Raw genomic sequence first — 16,621 nt, 5'->3', positions numbered from 1 at the left:
CTAAGTCCTCTCTGGTCAAGAGCCCTCAGCATTCACTGGAATCTAGTCAATCTATCCAGAGTCTTTCCCCTAAAGAAGATATAACCCCCTCGTAATGTGCTTTTTCATCCTAGAAGCAAGCAGTCATGATTCAAGTTTATGAGCTCAGACTTCCTCAGTCCCACAGTCAGCTGCTCCCATAGGACAAGAGGAGGAGTAGAGTTACGGCAGAGCCCAAGAGCCTGATGTCCACATCGGAGCAGGCACAACCACAGTAAGCAAACGGAAGCACAGCTGACATGGTGAAAGGTCAATGGTGTCCCAGTAAATGGCCCAGAATCTGGGAGATGACCATACTAAAGGCTTGTGCTCTGTACCAAGCCTGATGAGTGGCATGCCATTCAGGAGTAAGACTATTCCCAGCCTGAAGGAGGGGTAGAGCTAACGAAAGCAGAGAATCCTTTTCTAGAATCTACAGGAACCATGGATACTGAGAAAGCTTCTAAGACAAAAGCACAGATGGAAGCTGTAAGCATGATCTCACTGGCCAGAAGTAGGGTGTCAGGCAGGCCTGCACCTCAGAAACAGAAGTGAGGCGCAGGAGTAGGTCATGTGAGATGCCCCAATGGTCTTGAGCTCAGTTTGTTGGCTAGAGCTTTGATTTTCAGATTTTGAACCTGTATACTAGATGAGGTATTATGAAACAAATCCCAGTGGATACGCCTGACCCAAAGACAGCTCTTGTTCAGGAGGGGAGGGAGTCTTGGTGTCTTGCTCATCTGGCACACCCGGAGCTACACTGGGCCCTTTGAGTACCTTGACTTGTTGTTTTAGAGGAGTTCCTTAAGCCCTTGCTTTTTAGGCCCAACCTTAGCCGTATGATTGGAGAGACTGTAGAGGAAAGAAAATTCAGAAGCTTCAGAGGAATTCAGGATCTGGCAGCAGATTCAGGGTGACTTCTGGGAGCCCTGAGAGAAAGCAACAAGCAGTAATCAAAATAGTACAATTTGTGGCATCCTTGACAGCCAGATCCCCATTTTCAATTAATCCTTCCCATTTCCCACTCAGTTCCCAATGGTTTCTGAGCTTTATTCATTTAATAAGACGAAACCAGTCTCCAGACTTCTTCTCATTCAGTCATCAAACTTCCATTGAATGAAGTGGTAGATGTTCAATAAAAGTTAGCCTTTCCTCTCCTCTTCTTCCCCCTCTTCCTCTGTTTTCCTCTCCCTCCCCCTTTCTCTCTCCCAACCACATAGCTGCCATTTTGTTGAGTTCACACAAGCATTTCTGAGAAGCATATCGAGCCAGATCACTTATTATGTGTGCATTAATTTATGAGACCATTTCTACTTAACACCTAGCTAAGAGCTCATTTTAGTGAGTAGGGGTCAGGGAAGGAAACCCATAAGAGTGTAAGATCTCTGAAGGCCAGTGGGAGGGGAAATGCCTTCAAGGGCACAGGAAAAGGTAGGGATGACAAGTTCCACTCTAACAGGGAAGGTGGCATGTTAGAGGAGAGAGTAAAAATCTTCATGACATTGTGCCTGGCTCTGTTCCTACCGAACCTGATTGTTACGAGAGAATCACTTCAAGCAGATGCCTACAGTGGCTCACAAGATCCTTGAGGCCAACCGAGAGCAGGTGGTCAGGGCCTCCACCTGGAATCCAGTCATGGTGAGCATGCGTTGCTGCTCTTTTCCTGTACCATAAACATGAGATGGGCCCTCTGTCCTGCACCTTCCACAGCTGTGGGGCTCACAGCGTCTCTGGCTCAGCGTGCCATGTTTGTTTCTTTTCTTCCATCTGTAGTAGCCCTTTTGACTATTATCCTAGCTTTTTCTGATGACTGTTGTGACCTTCAAACCCCAAGACGGCAGAAGATAGAATCATTCTGGCCAACAGGAATTCTATCCCAAAGTGATGAATAACTCCATGCCTTCAAACAGGTGTTTCTTAGACATTTCAAAAGTGGTCAAGAAGACATTCCAGCTTTCATTCATATTTGAGACAAGGTTTTTCTTGGTGTGTGTGGGGGAGAATCTATCCCCTATCTCCTATCCCCAGCCTAGCCCAGAGCTGCTACTCACTGTTTGCTGTGTTTTTTAATTTGTAGGGTACAGTGGGAGCCCAAAGTCATTCACTGAGTCTGTGTACTGTATTCCCATGTAGCCTCACTCTTGAACTGTCTCGGCGTGCTTTCTTACTTCTCTGCAGCTGCGTTCCTGCTGGTGAGGCCTCCGTGCTGTGCAGCTGATGAGCTGATTGATTTGGTGAGGGGAAATTTTCCTGTTGATTTGCTGTAGGCTTGAGGAAGAAAAAGAGAAATTTCCCACAAAGACAAGAATGTGTGTTCAAAAACTAAAGCAAGTTTAATATTTATAGACATTTTTAACATTTAAAAATGCTGTATTTATGATTTGGATTAAAGTATATGATACTATCTTAAAGTCATAAGAACTTAAAACCAATTTGAGGTCTTAGGAATTGAGGATTTTGTTGTTGTTGTTGTTATTTGGCTTTTTGAGACAGTTTCTCACTATGTAGCCCAGGATGGCCTCTAATGCACAATGCTCCTGACTTGTTTCCTGAGGGCTGGGATTCTAGTCACCATGCTCCAATGAGTTTCCTTTTGCATTGCTTTTATTTCAGTTTTTCACCTAAACATTAGTAATGGCAGGGATGTAGAAACTAGCCCTTGTTGAATCATTTTTAAGTTAAGAAGGCAAGTGAGAGACTAGAGAGATGGCTTGGCGATTAAGAGCACAGATTGCTCTTACAGAGGACCCAGTTTCAATTCCCAGTGCCCACATGGCAGCTAACAACCATCCCTAACTCCAATTCCAGGGGATCCAACACCTTCTTCTGACCTCTGCCAGCATTGCATGACACAGGTGCACTTACACACATGTAGGCAATACACTCATACACATAAAATAAAAATAATAAATAAAATATTTTTTTTAAAAAAGAAGGCAAGTGAACCCCAGTACTTAATTCTTTTTCAAGATCCCATTAAGATAATAAAGGAACCTTAAATGATCAGGGATAATGATGAAGAGAAAAAAGGATAAAACCCTTGAACAAGTACCATGGAAGAGACTGGAATGCTGGTAACTGATCACTACAGTGAGATCTTACATGGCCCTCAGAAGTTCCTGTGTTGACATGGCTTGGCCACCAGCTGGAGGTGCTTCCAAGAAATGTTAGAAGATGAAGCCTTGTTGGAGGAAGTAGGTCATTAAGGGTGTGTCTTTGAAGAGTGTTTGGGGACCTTGGCCCATTCCTCCCTCTCTTTGCTTCCTGGCTACAAAACAGAGTAAAATCAAGCAAAAGTTAGCCATAAAATCCAGATTCAAAGCTCTTACCTCTGGGGAGTACTGCTAAGAAGCAGGGAATGATAGAACAAGAAGTGTATGTTTTTAATTATAACCTCTTTTATAATGTTGTTGGGGGTTTTGATTTTTAATATACCCATATATTACTTTGCCAAAATTTAAATTTTTTATCAAGCAGCATGTGTACATTAAATAAGATTTTGAGACTATAGAAAGAGTCGGGACACATAATCCCACCATCTTAAACACAACCATTGAAAAAAAAGAAAGTTCTATTTTTTTCTAGTCTTCTTTTCTTAAACATAATTTTTAAATAGCATCATATTATGTATATGATTTTAATCCTGGGTTTCTCACTATCTTTATAAACATTTTAAATGACAGCAATTATTTGTAATCAGATATATGACAACTACCTAATCTCTTTAACTGAATTATTTATAATCGTTTGATCTTTAAAATAATACTATGATAAATATTTTGCTATAAAAACAGAAGTAACCCTTATCTGTGAACCAACTCAATTCTGTCTGCATATTGTTAATTCAACTTGGCTGAGTGCCCCACCTTTTCTAGGCTCTCTATGAAATCATTAGTCAGTGAGGATTCCATATTCCTGAAAAATACTAAAACCCCTTGACCCCAAAGACTATGTTTTTTTTTTTAGCAACACTGTATTTAAAAAGAGCAGTATAAGCATGTTTCTGAATAACAGCAGTTATATTTACATTGCCCAAAATCCTGCCCACAGTCATCTTAGATGCTCAATAAATTTTCTTATAGCTAATTGAAAAGGGCCTATTGAAATCCAGTGAGAACTAAAATGGATACCAGATTTGTCCTCTCTCTGTGTAACATTTCAGGATAAAACTGTGGCTACTTCTTTTTCTTTCATTTACTGCAGTAGAAACTTTAAATTCAGAATCTTGTAGTGTAAACAAAAGACTTTGAAAATGTTTGCTGTCTCGTTTCTGTGTTTCCATTTCCAGATTTATCCTACTTAGCATTAACTGTTAATTTGACACAGCCTAGAATCCCTTTGTAGAGTCTTAATTGAGTCATTATGTTTATCAGACTTATCTGTTGACATGTCTATGAGGGATTGTCTTGATTGTCCTAGTTGGCGTAGAAGGGCCCAGACCACTGTGGGCAGCACCATTTCCTAGGCAATGGTCCTGAGCTGTTTATGGAGGCCAGCTGAGCATGAGTGAAACAGAGTGAACCAACAAGCAGTTCCTCCATGGTGCCCACCTCTGAGTTCCTGCCATGAGTTCCTGGCCTGACTTCCCTTAATGATAGATTGTAACCCGGAAATGTAATCCAAATAAACCCCTTCCTTTCCAAGTTGCAGAGTATTTTATCACAGCAACAGAAATCAAACTACAACAGAACTTAAGAGCTCATTGGACTAGGTATCCCAGTGAATGCAAATATTGGCCATAGTAAAGGTAGAGCAATGTCTCACTTACCCCCCCAAAATCTTTATCTTCATCCTACCATAGACCCCAGACATATGGCCATGAACTCAGAGGTGGTATAACAAGCTTCAAAGATAGATACGATAGAGGTTAACCATCCTGTATCACCAGTGGAACTTGCAATAGAAGAACTAAGTGCTACTTTCCCTAATGGCAATTGGTTATGGAGGGCTTTGTGGAACTGAACTGTGAAGGGCACTTCCCATCCCTTCTACATAGAATCTGTCACTAGTGATTCAGGCCAGACACGAGCATGGGGTGGGGAACAAAGGTATCTGGCCACTTGCCGCTTGAAGTCCATTAAGCCTTATTGAAAAGTCTTGTTTGACTCTTCCCGTTCTGGCTCATTTTTTTTTTTTTACAATGCTTAAAAAATGACTTATGAGGCAGAGTGTTATACAATAAAAGTTAGCTTAGACCACATCCATTCCACTTATCTAAATTGACTAACCCATCCAATTTGTACTCTGACTACTATGACCGCCCTGTAGGTCAAGGATTCTTCACCATCTCCATGGTGAATGGCACTCAGTAATTTCTTCCCCCATTCCTAGCATGGCTGTCACAGCCAGCACAAGACAGTGTCCTTCCCTGTGTCCTTTTCCGTTTAACTTTTCTCTCATATTTGTATTTTAGAGTGGCAAGATTCGCTCCCAAATCAATTTTAAATCCACATTGGAAAACTTTTTTTTCTATAGTGTTATATGGCTTCATGTAGAAAGTAAGTTGAGCTTATAAGTCAAAAGGTCCAGAGGGGTGATTTGGGCTGTTTTTGCTTAATGTTGTTTGCTCCCAACAAATTGTGGCTTTTGACATAACAAACAGCATATTTTACATTTCCATATTTTTATTCCTATTTTCTCTATGAGTTGGCAGGTCATTATTTTTAAACTATAAATAACTTATATATAAGTCAACGGAATTAAAATGCTGAAAGGAAAAGAAGATCGCCTGATCTTATGTCCTGAGTAGCAGGTAAAATGGCTGCAAAACTTCTAACCTTATACATGGCCTCTGTTGGGGGGATATTATGCCCATTTTACAGAGGAGAAAATTGAGCCTGTGAAAAGTAGACATTTGCCAAAGACTCCACAATTAGTACATGGTACCTTTGGGAGCTGCAATGAGATCTAACCTCAGCACTTTTCTAAGCTGTTCTCCTATGGGAAAGCATAAATAAGTGAGGGGCCATTTTCAACTTGTAAGTTTTGAAACCAAAGAAATTGCCACCTTTTCTAGAACCTCAGCATACAAACCTGTCCTAAAAAGTAGGTTAATTAAGGAAAGAGACATGTCTGTCTACCATTTCATAAAATGAGGTTATGGAGCTCAGGCCCAAGGCCTGCAGATGAGGAGACTGAGGCCCAGAGGTGTCCTCATTGAACTAAGGACACTCAGCTTATCAGGACACTGCAGGCCTGAGACAGAACCCAGATTTCCTTTTAAAACTTGAAGCTTACGCTAAATTCCAAGTGGGCTAAAATTTTATTACAGTTTTGTCTACTGAAAGGATTGTCATAATTACATGCAGTGCTCACTAGAGGTGTTATCTCTCTCCCCCAATGATGTGAAAATGAGTGGAATCAGATCCTGTAGCTAAGACCTAATTGTTTTTTAATATTTTATTATTTTTATTTTATGTGTATGAGTGTATTGCCTGCATGTATATAAGTGTACCCATGTCATGCAATGCCCATGGATGTCAGAAGAGAGCATCAGATTCCCCTGGAACTGGAGTTACGGGTGGTTGTTAGCCACCATATGGGTGCTGGGAATCGAACCCGGGTCTTCTGGCAAGAGCAGCCAATGCTCTTAACTGCTGAACCATCTCTCCGCCCCTGCTAAGACCTAATTGTAAAAGAAGGCTAGACTTTGGCAGTGGAGGACATTGCAGAAGAGCACACAGTACATGCCAAGGTTGAGGGGCCAGAGAAACAGGATGGCCTGGTGAAAGTCATTACTGTGATGGAAATTTTAAAGAAAAATTTAAAATAAGTGTGAAGAATTTTTAAGTAAACTTGCCCTAGAAGCACTGCATGCAAAGAAAAGAAAGAAAAAAAAAAAGCTATTTCCCCAGTCAGAATGGCTATCATAATGAAGAAAAACGTTCTGGTGAGAATGTGGAGAAAGAAGAATGCTTATACACTGCTGGTGGGAATGTAAACTGGTATAGCCTCTGTGAAAGTCAGTGTGGAGGCGCCTCAGAAAACTAAAATCAGAACCACCATGTGATACGTCTTTACTACTCCTATATATTCAAAGGAAACTAAGCCAACATATCGTGGTTACTTGCATATCCAAGTTCATTACTACATGTTTTATACTAACCAAGATATGGAACCAGCTTAGAGGTCCAGCAACATATGAATGGATTAAGAAAATATGATCTTGGGGCTGAAAAGATGTCTCAGCAATTAAGAGCACTGACTCCTCCCAGCACCTACATGTCAACTAACAACTATCCATAACTCCAGTTCCATGGGACCCAACACCCTCTTCTCACTCTGTGGGCATTGCACGACATGGGTGCACTTACATACATTGCAGGCAATACACTCATACACCTAAAAATAAAAATAAGAGAATATTTTTTAAAAAGAAAAGGTGATTCCCCCCCCCCACACACACACATATATGCACACACACACAATACAATTTTATTCTACTATTAAGAAGAATGAAATAATGTCAGAAAAGGAATAGAACTGGAAATCAGGTCAAATAAACCAGATTCAGAAAGACAAAGATCACATGTCGCTTTCTCTCCTATGTGGACTCAAGATTTAAACATATGTGTGGATATATATATATATACATATATGCATATATGTATGCATGTGTGTATGTAGATCAGACATAAAAGTAGAAGGGGGGCTATGTGTGGGGAGAAGAGTTCTAAAGAGGAGGGGGAACCAGACAAGAAAAAAAAAGTACTTCATGTTTTCCTTCATACACAGAATCTAGATTTATATACATACATATGTGTGTGTGTGTGAGAGAGAGAGAGAGAGAGAGAAGGAGAGAAAGGAAGAGAGCACACAAGAGGACCCTGGGAAGGAAGGGGTTCAGAAAGGGGCAGAGAGCACGGGAGGGAAGTGGGCAGCAAATAAGAGCAAGACGCATCAATATGTGTGTACAAACCTCACAGTGAAACCCATTGTTTTATCTACCAAATTAATATTAATAAAATTAAATCATTTTACTTAAATCATCAAAAAATAAAAGGGAAAAGGAAAGATGAAATTGAATAATGATTTTAAAATATATATGAGCTTAGAGAAGTGCAGCATAAAAAGATGATCATAGTAAAGTCTTCTACCAAATATAGAAATCAGTAGCTATGGGGACCCCATCCACCTCCCCTTGACCATCTGCTGGAGACATCTTTTATTTACTTCTCCCTGTAGCATTTCCTTAGCAGGGAAGTGATAAATGTCATTTATCAGACTAATGGGCTCAAATGGAATACCCTGAAATCTGCCAGAATGTGCCTTGATATAAGAAAAGGTTGGTAAACTGCACTTTCTAAACAAGGAATTTATGTCTTCCCACAAGTTGACATTACAGGGTTATTTGTGGACTCCTGTAGGGAAATGGCCTTTTGAAACCCCACTGCCTGCTAGGCCCCACTCCCATCCCCTTTCATCAATCAGCCAGCTTCCTGTGCCTGCCACCCTCCAGCTCCTACTACAGGGGCGGAACAAGGCCAGAAATGGCCTCTACTTGCTCACTTGCTCCTGGGTCTGTGTGTCTCAGCTCTTTCTCTGACCTTCTTTTCCTCATTCGTTTAGTATATTCAAAGGCGTTTGCCACCAATTCTGTTTATTACAGAAGACATTCATATTGTAGTCATAACATTTCATTATAAACCAAAAAGGGAAAGAAAGTGTAAAAAAAATTTTTTTTTAATATTCTTCTCATTTCCAATTTCAACTGAGAAAAAAAAAAATAGCTCACCACTTACCCCATCCATGGCACACACAGTGATGTCTCCCCATCGACTCCATCAACTCCCTGGAGGGAGTTCCAGCCACTCTTGATCTGTCTTGTCAATATTTTCTCTGGAAAAACTTCCCAAGGCTGTTTGGTGTATTTGTAAATTGAGCTATCCTTTCTGCTTGGCAATACCTAAAAACTGGGCATGCTGTGTCTGGGATATCGAATGCCATCTGCCTCTGGAAAATTGTCAGGCCATCTACTCAATTTCCACCCCCATCCCTGACCATTCCAAACTTACAAAGCTGGCAAATCTGAGACTCATACTGGATTCATGAGAATCATCATGAATCCTGTCATTATCTAATGTATAACCTTGGAAATTATTTCACAGCTCCTCTGAATTTAGAAACCCTTTATGAGGGACTGGAGAGATGATTCAGTGGTTAAGAACAATGGTTGCTCTTGCAGAGGACTCAGGTTTGGTTCCCAGCACTTATATGGCAGCTCATAACTGTCTGTAACTCCAATTCCAGGGCATCCCATACCCTCTTCTGGCTTCTGCAGGCATTGCACGCACATGATGCACTTAGACACATGTGGGCAGAACACTTATACACATAAAAATAAATCGATCAAAAATATTTAGAAACCCTTTATGAGAGAGACTTCATAATTGTTAGTTGGATATGTATACATAAGGAAACTTTATACAAGATTGGCCATAATGATAGGTGATTCACTCATAATTAAGAATTACATATTACTGAATTCATTCCACATGCATTAATTAAGTGCCTGCTGTGTACCTGTGAATTGACTAGTAGCCACAGAGGCCACTATGGAACACATGAATAGGACTGTCCTTGTCATGTGTATGACCCAGCTAAGGCATTCCAGCCACCAGAAGATGATGCATATGGTACTCAACCAAGCAGGCACTCTCTGAACTGCCCCAGCCATGAAGGTACCTTGCCAGTACAACCAGATATTGGGAGGCAAAAAGAAAGTTTCCTTGGGAAGTCTATGAATTCTCTGTCTACTTAAGGCTTGCCAGTGCAACCTGTGTTAATGTTCCTTAAATCGTCTGGCATTCAACAAAGCCCTGCAGACACCACAAGTCTTCTCAGTGCTGTGTTTTCTCTCCTAGGACATCAATGAGTGCATTCTGGAAAACTACCCTGAGTGTTCCAACCCCAGGTTATTTTACATCATTCCGTATTTCTGTGGACAGCACCCCAGATGCAGGTAAATGCTGCTTCCGGCTCACCGCATGCTAATGTACCCAGGGCAGGAACCCGCCACACTGGCGCTCTAAGAATCTTGTAAGAGAAGTCTCTCAACCTTTTGGAATTCAGTTCATGTTCACTATTGCTCTTCAAGGACATCATTTGCCATTCTGAGTGCCTTATAAGAAATTAAAATGAGACTCCTTGACACAGGCCTCAAGGGCTCACACATGCAGCTGTGAAACAGGAAAACTCATCAAACCCTTTTTTATACCCAAACACAGCTACCACCACCAGGCTATGAGACTGTGTAGGCCAAGGTCAGGTGCCTAGCCTGCTCCTCCACAGTGACTGTAACCCACAGCCATCTCTGCCTTTGGCCTGCTTCACTGGGTCTAACACTCTGGAAACACATACCCAGGTTTAATGGTGCTTTGATAATACAGTCTGTAGAAAGAGAGGAGAGTGCTTTCCAGTGATCACACCAGCCTAGTTTGAACACAGGCTCTTGTTTAGATAGTGACTTAGTGATGTAAGCAGCATGCCCAGGGTTTGGAAAAACCTCCCACAGGGCAGGCACAGGCATTCCTAGTTGATTTTTCAGGTGGTACTAGAGTAGCTATGGTTGAAATCAAATCCATTGTACTGGATACATATCTATAGCCTCTAGAAGTTGTAGCAATGAGGATCACTATCTTTGCTTGGTGAAACCAAAGCTTGTTTGCAGGTGGGACACTGAGTGGAGTAACAGGGTCCTTGTGTTCCTGGAGGACATAGGGGCGCTGCTGGGTCTAAACTGTAGCACATTCTCAGCACTTTTTGCCTTATGCTTGCACTTCTGTTTAGTTTTGAGGCCTCTCATTGGTGCTGTTTTGCTTAGTTTACTGTAATATAAGAGTTTATTCAAAATGCAAATTCCAGGTATGATGAACATCTTGTGTTCAGGCAGCTTTCCCCCAGCATTTACCCTGACGATCAGTACCTCCTGATTCATGCTCAGTGCTTAACTACAGAGAGGACACAGGGCCAGATGACTTACTTTATGATCACAACAGAGGTATTTATTTTAAGAAACATGATTCAGCTTCCAAAGCATGTTTCCTAATCCTGGGCAGTATCATGTGATAATCCTCAGAAAACTTTCCAGTATCACCTTGTTCTTTGCAGTAGATAAAGGTTATTTTTATCATTTTTTCAAATAGAACCTTAGCTTGCCCAAATTCCCCCAAATGGTAAATGATAACTAGGCCTGGAGCCCAGATCCTGGGTTTTTCTTACATAAATGTTAGCTCGGATATCTGGCCTACAAATGAAATTAGGCTTCTTCCCTTTGTAATTGGCAAAAAAAAAAAAAAAAAAAAAAAAAACCTCCCAATGTTTTAAAAAGGTTTGGAACTAACCTCTCAATGCTTTAAAAAGGTAAGATGACTAGCAGGCATATTGGACACAAGTTTTGATCTCTATGAAAATACTGTCAGTGAATCTAATGTCACTGACTTGATTCAGTTTGGATCTATAAAGAAAATCCATTCCAACCATGTGATTGAAGTCTTTAAGGACCTAAGTGCCTATGCCTGTCTTTATCTGTCTTTCAACAAATACTTAGGCTTATTCATTTCAAGACCCTTGTGCACATGTGAAAATAACTCAGCCAGAGAAACCAGGGAAGGTTCTAGAACAAGCTAAATTTGGGGTAGTCCTGGAAGGAATTTGAATTAGGACTTCACATCTGGCGATGGGCAAACAGAAGAGATAAACATTCCCTAGGTTGTTGTGGTCTTTCCAGAAGTCTTTGCTATAAAGTGACTTTTTTGTCTGTCAAGGGAGCCTGGAGAGTGGGCACTTGAGCGTGCCAAGCTGAACGTGAATGAGAACTTCCTACTCGTGGGGATCCTTGAGGAGTTGGAAGATGTGCTGCTTTTACTGGAAAGATTTTTACCTCATTACTTCAAGGGTGTGCTCAACATCTACAAGGACCCAGGTAACTCCATCTATATGTAAGCCCTTCCCCAGGAGAAGTCTGCTTCTGTTCCAAGGCTTTCTCACCTTGACAAGGAGGGAATGAGGGAATGACATGCTGTCCTGTGCTCCCCTGGCTTGCAAACACAGGTGAGATGCATGAGCTGTTCATTCCAAACTCCTGAGGTTTAGGGTGACACATGGACTCGGACTCGCCATTTTAGCCTCCTGATGGCTCAGCTCCTCTGCTTGGAAACTGAAATTTGCTATATTTCCCATCAGCTTTGTCCTGAGGATTTCGCTGGGGAGAACAAAAGGGTCCACCCTAGCATACCTGGAGTTCATGCGTGGAAGCGTGCATGAGTGCGAAAGAGCTACTTGTGATGAAGCAGCTTTGACCCAACTGCCATTTGTCAAGAGCACTCTAGCGTGCAAAATCCGTGCAATAGATTAGCTAGGGCAGCAAATTGAAAATGCAATGAAGATTGTGTTCTCACAAACCAAGTGCTCCCCAAATAGAAGCGAGAAAGAGAAAGCAATTACAGGGGTGGCCCACTATATCATTGTGACTATAATTACTTTCAGAAATTCGTCGTTTATTTTTTTCTCATTATTACTTAGCTTGAGACAGAGAGATGTGCTGTTTTGCTTTCTTTCTTTCCTACACTCCTTAATCTACTGCCTCACAGCAAGCTGTGCATACTTATTCAGCAATCTGTTTGTGGCTTTGTTCTGTTGTCCTGAAATGGGAGATGGCACCTGGCCTGGTAGAAACAAGAAGCAGAGGAAACACTCCCAAAGGCAGCAGACTGTCAAGTCTGTGAGCCGTATTTGCATCATGGGAAGGTACCAAGGCCCAGGCAAATGTCTTTGCCTGGAAGAGCACTTGCTGTCACACTGAGGCCCTGCCATTTGCTGGAGGTGGACAGGTGGCTGGCAGGTGCTGCCTAAATCTCCCAACTCTTATTCAGAGATAAAATCTGATTTACCTGCATGTAGGAACATGACAGAAAAATGTCAAGGTGAGGCGTCTCCTCACCAGAAACGTGGTTTGAATAGCCTTGAATAAGCCGTAGGCTACTAGGTTTTGAAGCTAGAATTTCCTCTGCCCTTTCAACAGCAAGCAATTTAAGGAGTTTCCGTAATTTAAATTTAGAGGATGTCAGGAGCTCTGTTGTACTGGATTATTGTTCTACAAGACATTGTGAGCCCTGCGCTTTGTGCAGGAGAGGTCTTATCCTGAATTAGTTTTTAAAGGAAAAGGTTCATTCATTGTTCTTTCTCCCTTTAAGCTTTATCTTGGGGCCTAAGGTGTGTGGGGTGGGAACGGAGGGTGTTGTAGATTGTGTGTGTGGTACACAGTAAGAGACAAAGGACTGAATGAATCTTGGTGACAGCTACTTATCCAAACATTGGTTAAGTGTCAGGGATATAGACTTGCTAACTTAGATGAAGACTTCTTAACCACTGAAAAAAAAAAAAAAAAGCTATCCCAAAGAGTCACTTACCTAGTTGTTGCTGGGGCTGTTTCTTATTGACTTCCTGTTTTCTCCATTTAAATATGTGACATCTCAAAAATTGTGGGCCTTCATCCCATGATCTGTAAGCACATTAATTAAAGTAGAAAAGATTTCAGAAAATTAGATTGCTATTAGCTCTATCTTGACCTACAGCCACAGTCTCTCCATCAGTAAATTTTGAATTTGGCTACTACAGTGTGTTAAAGACCTCAGAAAGTATAAGAGACATTTGGTATTCCTATGCACTGATGTGAAAGGCTTCCAGAGGCCCAGTGCAGCTATCCCAGTAGTGATATGGTGCAGTGCATCTCTACTGCCTTCAAGGTACACTTCGACTACCCCAGCCTCCCCTTTGTCCAATAACAGCGATAAAAGGAACAATAGCACAGTGGGGTCCCCAGGACCTCCGTTCTGAACTCAGTTCCTGAGTACAAATCATGATTAAACAGTTTGAATGTAACCGCAGTTTATCATCCTAGTTTAACTTTCTTTGCTACCATGAAGCAAGTGTTTGACAAAATGAACCTTGGACCGTGCTCTCAGTAACTTCTGCTGTGTACTATGGCTGCGTGGAATTGTCTTGTGTTGTTCTCCAGTGATAGCATTGAAGGCTAGGCAAGTACATAGTTCCTCTGTCCTAACAGCCCCTGTGCCTGTCAAGGTGGAGGATGAGAAGTGAGCATTTCACTCCTGACCAGCTTCTCGTTCTCTTTCAACTCCTGCAAACACCCAGTCGTTCTGTCATTGTTTATCAGTGGGTTGGACTCATACAGGTTAGAAAAGGCATAGCTACAGGTGTCTTTAATTTTTTCACACTAGAATTATTTCATCTGTGCATTTTTAGACAAAACTCACAGAGACAGCACACTAAAACCATGGCTCTTCCTTTATTTGAGGATTTTAGGACTAACTGTGCGGCTAAATAGTAGCATAGCAAGCCAACAGCCCTGGAGTTGATCCCCAACACTGGAAAACTAAGTTCAAATTTTAATTTGGGATCTGGGGAGATGACTCTGTTAGTGAAGTACTTGCCACAAGCATGAAAACTTGAGTTTGGATCTCCAGAACTCATTAAAAGTCCAGGCACAGTATACATCTGTAAGTCCAGTGCCAGGAAGGCAGAAACAGCCAGATACTAGATCTCATTGGCTGGCCAGCCCAGCTGAATCGTTGAGCTCCAGGTTCAGTGAGAGGTTCAGTGAGAGGCCCTAGCTCTAAATCTAAAGCAAACAAAAAATTGGGTGGTGAGCAACTAAGGAGACACCCAGCGTCAACCTCTGGCCTTCGCATATACATGCACCATCGTGCACATAGTCATGCACCCACATGATCACATACAGACAACACACACACACACACACACACACACACACACACACACATTTTGAAACCAAGTAGATTTAAAGAAACACTAAAATATAAGATACTGAGGGCTCCAGTGACATGTTACCATTGTAGATTAACTGACCATCTGAAAAACTGAATTACTGTGGTGCTGCCCAAATTCAGGGTGGTATTTTCCTTCTCCATTGAACTTTCCTGGAAATACCTTCATAGCATCCAAAAGTTACTCCATGGTGACTCTAAATCCAATGACACTGATGATGAAGATCAACCATCACTCAGTCTCCACTGTATTTGCTCTTTACCCCTTTTAAAAATGGGAAAACAGACTGGAGAGATGGTTCAGTGATTAAGAGCACTTACTGCTCTTGCAGAACACCCAGCTTCAATTCCCAGCACCCACATGGAGGCTAATAACCATCTGTAACTCCAGTTCCAGGGGATCCAATACCTTCTTCTGACTTCCATGGGCATTGCACGACACAGGTGCACTTACATACATGCAGGCAATACACTCATACACACAAAATTAAAATAACAATTAAAAATAATAAATTAAAATGGGAAAACTGAAGCTAGCCTAGAGAAGTTGAGAGACTCAGATATTTCTGAGTTTTAATGTATTTGTGACTATTTTCTTTTAAAACACTAAAAACAGTAAAACATTAAGATGTTGTGCCATGAGTGTAGTTCATTGATAGAGCCTCTGTCTCCTGGGCCCTGGGTTTGATCTCCAACACCATAAATAACAAAAACAAAAACCCTGACTTACTGTCAGCTATCAAAATTTTTCTTGGTAATAATTTTATAAGCTAAAATTGTAACAAATTAAATGAGTACATTTATTAAGGACAAAGAACATGTGAATATTTACAGTAGGAACAGGCCTATGAACATTCTCCATAAATCCTGGCCTAGCCAATAACAAAGTTGGTCTTGTTCAATAGCGCTACCTAACATATGGACATGGAGCTATAGGACCTAACAGCAACCATAACTTTCCTCTTTCTTGAGGTCTTGTCCACTCCTTTTATTTCATCTTTTAAATGCAGAAAGACTGTAAGAGCCAGAGATGGTGGATGGCCACAAGGAAATAGAATTTTCTAGATAACCAGTCACTCATATGAACTCACAGTAATGGTGACAGCACGCAATAAATCCCATTGAAGCTCAGATCAGACAAAATCTCAGCATAGATGTGGGGAAGTGGGTAAGAAAGCCCAATCCAACCTAAGGACTTTTGGCAACCGATGGCTGCCGGGAGGGGGAGAGTCAGTCTCTTTGAAGTCTCTTGGTGGGTTGACCAGGATTCAGAGAATAGACCCACACTGAAGGACATTTGGGGACACACATTAGACTCTATAGGCTTCAATATATATTAAAGCACTAAATTGGGTAAAGGGCACTAACTAAGGGAAGGTTGTAGATAGGGGAGGGGATCTAAATACCATCAAATTATATTGTGTGAAAAACCTCAAAAATTCAATAAAACAGTTTTTTAGTGCTTTCTGTGACTAGCATTGCATCAGTGCTCTTAATCTACATGTTTCCATTGCAAATGTAAACTCTGGAGCCAGGGTGGGTAATTCACTAGGCATCTGTGTGCTGCCTTGAGAACATAGTTGCCAACTGTCAGAACAAATTCCAATCTAATAACTTAAATATTGACTTTGCAAACTGAATTCATTTATATAGAAGTGCTGGAGTGGGCATGGATTTGATCAAAACACTTTATATGCATGTATGAAATTCTCAATAAATTATTTATTTAAAGCTGGGCGTGGTGGTGCATGTCTTTAATCCCAGCACTTGGGAGGCAGAGGCAGGTGGATCTTTGT

At 41.3% G+C, this 16,621-nt stretch overlaps 1 protein-coding gene across 1 annotated transcript in view; it reads left to right on the top strand.

Moving 5' to 3' along the window:
* The first annotated feature begins 462 nt into the window (after positions 1-462).
* LOC103731933 (uronyl 2-sulfotransferase) overlaps positions 463-16,621 on the top strand; it is a 66,822-nt gene continuing 50,663 nt past the window's right edge. Inside the window, exons 1-4 of the mRNA XM_008830432.3 lie at positions 463-532; positions 2,197-2,252; positions 9,882-9,979; positions 11,784-11,941. Of these exons, the coding sequence (XP_008828654.1) occupies positions 463-532; positions 2,197-2,252; positions 9,882-9,979; positions 11,784-11,941 (382 nt within the window). The remainder of the gene's footprint in view (positions 533-2,196; positions 2,253-9,881; positions 9,980-11,783; positions 11,942-16,621) is intronic.

The sequence above is a fragment of the Nannospalax galili genome, unplaced genomic scaffold, assembly GCF_000622305.1.
Source record: "Nannospalax galili isolate Female #2095 unplaced genomic scaffold, S.galili_v1.0 scaffold395, whole genome shotgun sequence".
Lineage (NCBI taxonomy): Eukaryota > Metazoa > Chordata > Mammalia > Rodentia > Spalacidae > Nannospalax > Nannospalax galili.
The sequence above is the reverse complement of the archived record's forward strand: the minus strand, read 5'-3'. Positions and strand labels throughout refer to the sequence as shown.